Source organism: Gossypium raimondii, chromosome 4 (assembly GCF_025698545.1).
Source record: "Gossypium raimondii isolate GPD5lz chromosome 4, ASM2569854v1, whole genome shotgun sequence".
Lineage (NCBI taxonomy): Eukaryota > Viridiplantae > Streptophyta > Magnoliopsida > Malvales > Malvaceae > Gossypium > Gossypium raimondii.
The window spans coordinates 9,294,023-9,305,938 of record NC_068568.1 but is presented as its reverse complement, the minus strand read 5'-3'; the positions used below and the strand labels follow the sequence as shown (position 1 = coordinate 9,305,938).

The 11,916-nt window shown below is 30.7% G+C and overlaps 1 protein-coding gene across 1 annotated transcript; it reads left to right on the top strand.

Moving 5' to 3' along the window:
• Positions 1 to 2,008: 2,008 nt before the first annotated feature.
• Positions 2,009 to 2,332, top strand: LOC105779062 (uncharacterized). The gene has a single exon (XM_012602813.1). The coding sequence runs from the start codon at positions 2,009 to 2,011 to the stop codon at positions 2,330 to 2,332; it is 324 nt and encodes a 107-aa protein (XP_012458267.1).
• Positions 2,333 to 11,916: the final 9,584 nt, after the last annotated feature.

Genomic DNA, 11,916 nt, shown 5'->3' with positions numbered 1-11,916 from the left:
TTAAATGTGTTAACGAAAATATTAATATTGAAATTGATTTTAGATATAGAATGTTAAATCAAGGTGAGGACTTATTTGTAAAGAGCTTAAGGTGGAAAGGTATAGAGAATGATAGGGGTTTAATTGTTATTGAATAAAGGAGGACTTGGAAGGAGATAGTTTGGAAGGGCATGACATAGAAATTTCGCATAGCTAAGATTTTTAGTTGAAAGAACACACGCAAGCCGTTGGTCTTTTAATCATCTCCCATTAATCATTAATTTAAGTGATTATAGAAAAAAGAGAAGAATTTTAAAGATAGTGGAATGTGATTCACCATTATTTTGATTTTTTAAAATTCATTTTCAATTTTATTTTATTTATGAAATTTTATAAAATGGAAACAACATTTTAGTTATTAAAAATGTTTGTATAGCACATATATACAACATATTTGGTTTAAAATTATTTCGTCATTTATTTTTATTTGAAAAAATATGTTAAATATTTTAAAGACGTGTTTGTTTTTATTTTTGAGCTCAACCGAATTTATCCTTTGATGGTTTGAAATCAAAATTAAGACACACAAGTTGACTAAATAATGGTGATTTATCTAATGAAAATGAGTTTCATTCGAATTTTTAATTTCAAGTTTAAATATGAGATTTTAAGTTGGAATTTAAATTGAAGTTTTTCTATACAAATTAAAAGTTATATTTTATTAGTTTATAAGTGTTTTGATTATACCGTTACTCACATGACACTTTAAAAAATTGAATGACTTTTAAAATATATAATCTATAATTATGATTAATTAATTCATTTATAGTTTATATTTTTGTTATATTTTTAAAAATTTTGCATAAATAAAATGGATTTCACAAGTGTATTAAACATTTGATTTCAAAATAAACACATAAGAAAATAAAATTAAACAAACTACATGTGGTTTACTTTCATGTGTAGGTATGCTTGAAAAATAAATTTAAATTGAGTTTTTCCAATACAAATTAAAATTCTTTTCTGATTTATCATAAGGGTTTTGATTACACCGCTACTCATGTGATAATACGAAAAAAAAAGAAAATAAGTCCCGTTGATGATAAAATGACTTTTAAGATTGTTGCATAAAAAATATATATATAAAAGTTGAAAAGTGGATTACCACAGGTGGTTCAGCCTAGATTTGCAATTCTAGAACATTGGATGATGTTATTGTTGGAGATTGTGTTGTTGAAGAAGTAAATACAGTGGTATAGTAAGGGGATCTGTAGGGTGAAATAAATCTGTATAGAACTATTTTTCTTTTATTTGACTTTGATTAGAATAGAGTTTTTTAACCCTTAAATAGATGTAGTCGAAATTCTTTTTGCATCATTCATTTTTCAATATTATTAAATTTCTTCTTCTCTACCCGTGATTTTTTCCCGATGGAGTTTCCACGTAAAATCTGTGTGTTCTTATTTTTTTTCTTTTTCTTATTGCTTTGCAATCATTCTTCCACCATTATCAACGTTTATTATAACAAGAACAATTTTAAAAGAAAACAAACCAAATACACATTACATACTTTCACGCATAGGGGCAGGATTCCATAGCAGACGATTTTCGTTCAAAAGTAATCAATAAGTGCATATAAATAAATAGTTTATATTTCAGTACCATAATATGCATTTCATTTCTTGATCATAACACTATATAAAGAAAGAAGAAGAAATCATAGAAAATATGCAAATATTTACGACAAGATTTAAAATATGAAAACAAAATGAAACATAACACTCTTAAACTAAAGAAAATAAAATACAAAGTTATTGTTTTAAATTCTCCTTCAAAAGGCTAAACAGCTTATACATAACAACTCTTAGATTAATAGTTACAATTTGCATTGAAAAAGGAAAGAAAAGAAGATGACATCAAAGCTATAGTAGCAAGTCACCGAGAACGGGCTGAGATTTACCATGAAGCTAGTCTTTGCAAGCAAAAGACGCAAGTGCTCCTCCACCAGTTCCATTTGCCTAAAGGGTTGATGCCTTTGAACCACCTCAATGAGTTCGGGTACAACAAGACCACATGGTTTATTTGGCTGAAACAAGAGAAGACCTTCAAGTATTTGTTCAAGGAACTTGGGCTCACCTCCTATGGTGTTGAAATTACAGCGTTTATTGGAGATCGTCAATTGAAGAAGTTGACTGGTGTTAAAAGCAAGGAGATGATGATTTGGATTACTCTTTTTGATGTTTTTGTGGATGCTAAGAAAGGTCGTAGCAAAATTTATTGTAGTGATTCAATGGGACTGTCAAAGAGCTACCCGGTGACAACAGTTGAAGATGAGCCCAAGGAGTTGAAATGACTTCTTATTAATATTATTAACTAGAAATTGAGAACACTTTAATTATGTTAGTAAAGTTTAATAATTAAATAAAACTTTCTATTGTTTGTTTGGAAATGTTACAATGTTGTCTATCATATGGTTGGTATATTTGCTATTTATGTAGTTTTAAGATAAAAATATTTTGCTAATGCTTGTTGTTATCCTTTTTCGGTTGAAACTCAATTTAACTTGACGAATTATTGATATATTTGCGAAAATTTTAAGTTTGTTAAAATATGATGTTTTATTTAGAAATGAGGAGTCACTACCAATCTTTCGGTCACTTTTAAAAAAATATCTTCTATAAAGAGATTTTAAAATCCCTTTAAAAAAGATAATTTTGAGATCTGTGTTGAAGTCCACAAAAAATAAGTGGGCTCAAGAGTCGGTTACACATATTTCTTTTACTTCACTATTGTTAAGAACAAAGAATTACAATTTTCATTAACATCATTTAACCAGCCAGGCAACCATATGCTTCGACCCGCATTGAATGTTGGGCCATTTGTTGAAGATAAAACACATAGAACCTATATGAAGTTTTACCATGAGCAAATTGGATCCATTGGGCAAATATGGGTTCAATCAAGATTTGTTTCTCGAGAGTCCCAAAAGCAAGCACGACATCATTATGGACATAAAGTCCCAAAGTATGGAATCCTAGAAAAAGGCTGGCCCAACTTAAATGGGATATTATAGCTTCTTTACGGTCTATCATTCTTGCCAATATATTATCCTCATTCTGTCTTGGATTGTAATCGCCAATAAGAAATATAGCTCCATAGGCAAAAGCTTCTGTCATGATGAATTCTGCGATGCATTGGTGATGGGTATATAACGCAACTTGAGTAGTAAAGTCTTGTGCTATGAACACATAAGCAGGTAAAGAGTACATGTTGAGCTACAAAGGACGTAATAACCCCTAAAGAAGCTAGAGCAAGGCCTAATTGAAAATGAATAGAATTATTGGTTGTGTCATAAAAACCCTTATGCCCCCGCTGTAATCGTCCTCCCAAAGGAATATGTGCTTCTAAAAGATCTTTTATACTATGACCAATTCCAAAGTTAGTTCTATACATGTGACCCGCTATTAGGAAAAGAATTGCAATAGCTAAATGATGGTGTGTAATATCAGTCAGCCATAAACTTTGCTTTTGTGGATGGAATCCCCTGAGAAGGGTTAAAATGGCAGTTCCTAATCCTTGGGAGGTACCGAATAAATGGCTACTTGAATCAGGGTTTTAAGCATAAAGATTCCACTGACCTAAAAAAAATGGGCCTAACCCTTGGGGATGCGATAATACATCTAAGAAATTATTCCATCAAACATATTCCCCCTAGGATCCAGGAATAGTGACATGGACTAAATGCCTTGACTAAGCCAAGGAACTTACTCCGAACATTCCGTTATGATCCAATTCTAATCGATAATAGATACAGGGGCTTTGTAATATTTGATTAATCACAGTTCTGTATATTTCATTTACTATAGTAGTTCCGAGGGAGTTCATTAAAGGAATGTTTTCAATAAGAATTGTTTGTTCTTACATATCCTTATCGGTTTTCTAAATTAATTCTGTGGATACATATAATTTGAAAGAATATGTGAGTGGTTCATATACAACGTCCCTTTCTTTTATTAACGGTTCCACCAATTGATATGTTTCCACAAATAATTGAAATTCAATTTCTTACTTTGTATCTTCAAGTTTTGGAAACTTATAAATTTCTTCTATTAAGCTCCGATCCATGAACCCATAAAATCCTTCAAATTGTATCTAATTCAACCCAAGTATTGTAGACATTTCCCCATTTTCATCCCTGAGCATTTTGAATTTCCCATTTCTCAAAAAAATCTCATTCTTTTCTCATTCTTCATTGAATCATACAAATCGATCTAATAATGATGGAATTAAATTTCTATTCTGTTTACTGAATCACATGAAATTTTATCTAACTCCATATACCATATAATATATGTGGAATGTATGAAATATGAAATGCGTATGAACGAAAGAAGAAAAATTATACTCAAATTTTAATTTATATTTATAAAAACAGATACAAAAAAGAATTGATAAATTCCATTTAGCAGCATAGAGTTTTGTATAGAATATAAAAAAATCAATTTCTACCATTATTATGATATTACATATTCCAATCCAATTGAATACTAGAAAAATGAAAGGAATTCTGACTTGATCTAGTCGTTGAGATAAAGACAAAATAATCATAATATATATATATATATATATATATAGGGAGAGAGTTGATTTTCTAGTGCTTATTTTTCATGGGCTCCATTGTTTAAAAAAGATTCATAGAGAAGATAGATTTTTACCCACTTTTTAGTTTTTTATTTTTAGTAGAATATTTAGAATATGATTGAAGTGTGTACGAAAAGAGGGCTTATGTTTATTAAACATTGTGTAGATATAGTATTTCTATTTATATGTCTTTCTTTTATTCCATTATAATGCTCTAATGGAGACAAGACATGGAGTGCTCTATCAAAATTCTATTTTTCTTTTATTTTAATATATTCAATGAAAAATTAAAACACGATAATTTCTTGCTAATTCCTATGGACATCATATCTAGATAGATAAAATACCCCATTAGATATCTATAAGCGTGTAACAACTAATGCTCGCCACATAGACTCATAATTGTAGTTATATTATTATAATATACTTGAAATTTAGAAAGTTTTTTATTGAAAAATCAATCTTGATTAGTTATGTATTTAATTTTATTTTCTTATACCATTAGAAAAGACAAGTTAAGAAGAATCGTCCATAAATTTGCAATCAATAGTTAATGGTTCCAATTTATTTGTCCTGAATTTTGACTTTTGTAACTAAAAATCCACATTTTCTTTTTCAATAGCAAAGGAAGGGAAAGTTTTTAGATATTGTATGTATTGAGATACTATAACCAATTGAAGGATGAATCTGATCTAAAAATGAAAAATAAAATGGAGATACTCTCATTTTTTTGTAGCCCTTTCGCGACATGGTCGGGTGGTAATGCGAGGGATTGCAAATCCCTTATTCCCCAGTTCAAATCCAGGTGTTGCCTGATCAATAAAAAACTCGAAATCCTAACATCTAGGATTCAAGGATAAACTAAAGTAGTGGAAGGGAATCAATAAATCTTGATATGGGAGCCCCCTTACTAATGGAGTGGCTACTAGAGGAGTCTTGAATTAGATTGGATAACGGGAGTGTCTAATTAACTAATGAATGGTCATAGAAGGGTTGGAAGATACTTTGTATATAGATGGATGAAAGTCTCTGAGTGTTCACGCATCCAATTAATATTAGATTATATAGATAATGAGCTTTTACTTAATAAGGGACACCGAAAGAAAGAATAAGTTTATTATTGATACATGTGAGTAACATTATTTTGATACTTCCAAAAGTGTTACTGCTCATTTTTCTTGTGCTTAATGGTTTTCGATTTTACTTGAAACCATATATGAGCTTATTATAAGTGGATTTATTGAAGTGATTCATCAACGGTGGCATGTCACATTTCCTTTTTCTTTTTAACTCTGCGCCAATAATTCCACTATTATTAGTGAACAATAATGGAAAAATTAAATTCCTTTATATTTGTTTCAAATTCATAGAGATAAGGGACATAATACACATGGATATAATAAGTCTTGCTTGGGCTGCTTTAATGGTAGTCTTTACATTTTGCCTTTCAGTCGTAGTATTAGGAAGAAGTAGGCTCTAGGGTTACTCCTAATTGGGTTGAGGAATCAAACCGTATCAATTGTTTTCTAGATTTTTTGCAAAGCCTTTTTTTTTAACTATTTTATTAGTCTTCATTTCAAAATTCTTGGATTTTAGTGGAGTAATGTATTCTATGAACAACACCATTTCAATCAAAATCAAACAAATATTCCAATAATCCCCATGTTCATATTTTGAAAGTAAAAGGGATCCGGATGATAGGAAATTAAAAAAAAAATTCTTCCTAAATTTTCTATTTTGATGAACCAATTCTTACGAGAGCTATAATTGGACAATGAGAGACAAGGAATCGCCTTTGTTTTCTTTATTTGCTTGTTTTTATTTGCCTCCATCTTTACTCTTCAAAGAGAGAGAGAAAAAAGTCTTTATTTATTTATTTAATAAGATCTTGCCTTAGTGTAGTCACATATTAGACACTTACCCCCTAATTTATTTGAATTTCATTTATGAAATACTTTATTGACTCATTTCATATCATGGATCAAAGAAGTTAAATTCAAAATTGGCAGGGTCTACCCTTTTCTCGAAACAAAATACGAAGAAAAGTTACCATAGAACTCTTTGGATCATCTGTCAGTTGCTCAACGAATTACTTCTTTGGAATGTTCAAAAAAATATTTCTTGATTTTTTTTATTATAAATTTAATTAATATATTCTTATTCCATTCCATTTCCCCTTCATTTTTGATTATTTTAATAGGAAACTAACCTTAAAAAATTGTCATGTGTTTTTTTTTAATATTTTACCATACACTATAGAACACTTGTCAACCCCTAACTCTACTTGTGGAGTCTAAAACCCCATTAACAATATACCAAATATTATTTCATATATAAATACTTAATAATATAAAAAATAATAGGCCAATAAATCCGATTGAGAAAAAACCAATAAATGGGCAATCACTCAAATTAAATAGCCAAAAAACACACGAAGCAAGTCCAATTAGTCCAAAGTTAAATAGGAAATTTAAAGGGTTTTAAATATGATAATTAAAATTGAATTAAATCCAATTAATTGTAAAATATTAGTTTACCCCGGACGAAATTCAATGTCTATAATGTATTATTTTAATTTTGAATAATTACGAATTTAATTTTCAATATTTATAGATTCTATTATATAATTGGTATCAAAGGCTCACACTAATTAAATTTTTAGAACGTAATAATTTTATTTTATTTATTATTTAAACGCAATAACCAAAATAATAATATTAGAATTGAGTTTAGATACGGAATGTTAAATCAAGGTCAGGACTTATTTGTGAAGAGCTTAGGGTGGAAAGGTATAAAGAATTTATTGAATAAAAGGAGATTTTTTCCAAAGGGCTAAGATTTTTAGTTGAAAGAAAACAGGCAAGCTGCTAGTCTCCATTAAAATAATGCTAGGTAAAATCCTCACCATTTATCATTAATTTTAGTGATTGTAGAAAAGAGAGAGAGAAGGATTTTAAAGTTAGTGGAATGTGATTCACAACCGTTCAAGGCCATTGAATTTCTCCAAGAATTTCATCATCAATGGATTAGAAACAATTAGAAATTATTTAAATTTATTTTAAGGAGTTAGTGGGGGACTAGGGGAAAAATTCCATCAAGGACCATAAAGGGAATTAAATCAAAATAAGGTGAGTGGAGCACAAGCCCCATCACCACCGATTAATGGTCTTGTATTACATGATTCTTCTGGAAACTAGATCGAAGGTTTCTAAAAATTTGTTGGTAGAGGCTCGACAATGAATTCAGACTTGTGGGCTATTCTATATGACCTTTAAATAGCCCGGATTTGAGGACATAATAAGGTGATTATTAAAAATGATTGTATGTTGGTAGTGGAAATGATTAATGATTGTTTGGGAAGTACGCCATCGGTGACTCTCGTCAGAAGAATAAAAGAAGTATTTCGACAATTTGAGTCTGTTAAATTCTATTTTGTGAAAAGGGAGGGAAACTTGGTTGCTGATTGACTAGCTAGAACATGTCCATCCACTGATGTTATTCTACGTATTCTTGATGTTCCTACATTTCATGTTAGGAAATTACTTTTAGAAGGTAAATTTGGTTCTTCTTATGTAAGAATAAATTGATATAAGGCAATATGATGCCTTCTCCTATTTATCAAAAAAAATGATAATCTATGCCATGGTCATTACTGAGTATTTAGTTAACAATGAAAAATTGTAAAAGGGTCACTTTATTGTTAATTGTAATGACTTAGTAATCTTATTATTAACTTCCCTTATAGTATTTAGTTTTGGCAAAGGAAGCTTCAATAAGCTTAATCAATGAAAGGTGAGTCTCAAGGCAAGTCAATTATTATGGATTGTTTGATTTGAGTTTTCATTTTATTGTAATTTAATAACATTGGTTTCATTAAATAACGAGAAAATACAATAAATATTTTGACTCTAGTAAATTAATTGCATGCTTAAGAGAACTTAATGAAAAAAACAATGAAACTTCACATTGAGCCTTTGTAAATCATAGTGTAAGTTTCGTCAGGTATAGTTGACATACCATATGATAGTAGTACTATATCTTTATTGTGTCGACTAAGAATGCTATGGCAAAGATGCTGCGGCAACGATTTGAAGGTCTATGATGTTGATTTGGAAGGTTGGGACTACCAAGAACCTACTCTTACTTTCAGTAATATCTCAGCATAATTGTACTTAATCTACTGCTCAGAAGAGACCTAAAGTGACCTGCTTCTTTCGAGAGCAAGGTCTCAAGCTACTTGGCATGTGTCTATAGGCCTTATCACGGTACCCTGCACTGTTTTGTCTTCATTCTATACAAACGTTGCTCTATGTCTAGAGTCTGCTGTGAGTATTCGATCGAATACTCACTTGTATCATATAATTTTGGTTCAACTAATCCAACCTTTTTAGAATTCGATTCAGTTTATAAGCATGCTACACATTTATTTACGTCTAGAGAATATACGTTTACATTTAGGAAATAAAAAAATTGAATGAAACAATAGATTAAATAAAATACATGCTTCAACCATTACAAAAAATAAAACTTTTCATCATGTAATCCCAACCCTATGAAATTTAGCTCATGGATTGGTGATTAAAATTCAAGTTTGAAATAACACCCAATATCGTTTTGATCAAATTAATCCACGGGAGAATAGATTAAGAAATAAAGTAAGAACTTAGGAAGATGGTTGTCCGTAAATCTATCCTCAATCCAGCAACACAGCGTCCTATGATGGCTGAGGGGGACTACCTTCGGTCTCCCCTTTTTGTCTCTACTCAGTCGCTACCCTCAATTGTTTCCCTCAGATCTCTATACTTAGGGCTTTTTCCTTCGACTTTTTATAGACTTTTTCTTCCTAGAATAGCTCTAACAGCCCACAATATCTTCTCCTCTTTTTAGGCAAATTTTTTTGGTACAAGTAGAGTTAGGCTGAAACTGGTATGCGTTGAATGTTGACTCGGACATCTTCCTAAATTGTCACGGCATACAAGATGGCAAACTGTTCAACCTTTTAGCCTAACAAACCTTCACTCTATTTATTTCTCTATATCCTGCACCTGCCAAACCACCAAACACAACCATTCCACATGCAATTAACAGTATCTAATATGTAAACACAGTCCATGCTCCTAATGCAAATGATAAAATACTAATAAAATGTCCTACAATGCCACTAAGTGTACTTAAGTACAAACATTTAGCTAGGTCTAAAGGCATGAAATATAACTCTTTCTTAAATCCTTCATTTAAAAATACCATGGTTGGCCAAATGGTATAGTGTTTTATTGTTATCGAAATATTTTATTATTCGTTTATCATAGTACTAATACGATTTTGTAACAACTTGAAGGATCAAACAACGCCAACCTAAGAAATCCTTAGTGAGTTGACGAGTACATCGAAACTAAGTCTTGATTTAAGTGTAAGTGATGGTGAAAACTATTTTGAATGATTAAAACTTTAAGTATTAAAACAAATCCAATAGATTTATAACTAAAGAAAGTGATTGGTGCAATAGATTCATCTACCGACTTAGATAAAAAAAAACCTCTTCTAGTAGGATTGTGGCCATCGGGTCTACGGTTTAAGGTGTGGGATCTAAATCTTTGATTTGAATATAATTCGCCATTATTTTATTATTAAATAATTATTTGAGAGTACATTAAGTACTCAAAGCGGAGTTGAAAAACTCATCAAATGGAAAATTCCAAGTGTTCCTAAAATTATTAGTTCATGAAATCTATGATTCGTGACGTGTTGGTGTATGTGATGATGACATGTGTGCAAATCTCATCTCTATGTTATGTGATACATAGCTTAATTGATATGTGATGATTTAAATATGTGTTATATATACATGTGTGTGATGAGATCCATGATTTAATATGAAAATATATTAAAGCATGCTAAAGTGAATAAAAAGTAAATAATATGTGATATGTGATATGTGAGCATGTGAACATGTGAGCATGTTTACATGCAAATGTGTAAAATTGAGAAATATGCGTTAAGTGAGACTATGAACATGACTACATGCGAAAAGTGATTAAATGTGTTAAATTTGAAAATGGCCATATCACATGCATAGGGTAGGTCTTGTGAAAGGTGGAAGTTATGTGGCAGTTTATCTGCGATTATGTAGCTATTATCAGCAATTATGTGGTGGCTTGTCCATAATGTGTTATGTGGTCGTTTATCGGTATTTATGTGATGACTTGTCCACAAATGGTGTGTTATTGGATGTACGGGTTCTTGGGAACTCAATATTGGTGTGTAGCGGAGATGAGTAGGAAAATTCTTCAAAATGTGCATTGTTACATAAGCATGTCTCGATATACTCATGTATTTGTGTTGGTGATGATATGAGATTTCTGTTAAAATGATATATATGTTGAAGTGGATGTGTTTAATTGTTGTGTTGAAATGCATGTTATAAATTTTTTGTAATGATCTTACACTGAGCCTTTTAAAGCTCACCTACATTTCTTGTGTGTTTTAGATAATCCTCATTGTTAAGACTCGACTCGAATTCGGTCATCGAAGGGGCTCTCAGAATAATGGTTTCTTGGTTGTGGATTTTTAAGGTAATTTGGGACTTTTATGGAATTTATGATTATATTTTAGATTTTATCATGTAGTAAATTATTGAACTATGGCATGGGGTTTTTCATTTTAAAAACTGTGGACATTGGACTTTTTGCATGAATTTTGATATGGATTAAATGTTTTGTGATTTCTTAATTAAATTAGTTTTCTATAAATTCAATTCGTTTTCTGTAAATTCAATTGATCAGACATGAATTTTTGATGATCAAACCAATGTTTTACAAATAATAAGTTTTCTTTTGACGTAATGTTTTACAACATTGTATAAAAAGGGAACATTAAAATGTGTTTTCAAAGACTATATCTATTTATTTCAACTCAAAGTTTTCACCGTTTCTATGGTCCATGTAATCGCTTAGATTGGGTCGTAACGTTTAGGACCAATTTGAGGGGCTACAATAAGGTCGCATCTGTAACTCCACGACTATAGTTGGCAAGTATTGTTGTATTGCAACTATCCATCCCTAAAGTTCATTGTACAATGCATCCCAACCACTGTACAACTGCATTACTGCTATCTGTTTTGCCCACTATACTTTGTTGTACGACACCTGGCACTAGAACCGAGCTTGCATGTCAGCAATAAGGACCGATACAAGAATGGTGGGCATGTTCTTCACCATCAGCATGATGCAGTTGCAGATTATTTTCACATCTATTTTGTGATGGTCTTGCATCATATGTGTAGACGTGAATGTATGG

Excerpts from the sequence above, each read along its gene's own strand:
- LOC105779062 (XM_012602813.1), top strand. The coding sequence starts at position 2,009 with ATGCCTTTGAACCACCTCAATGAGTTCGGGTACAACAAGACCACATGG.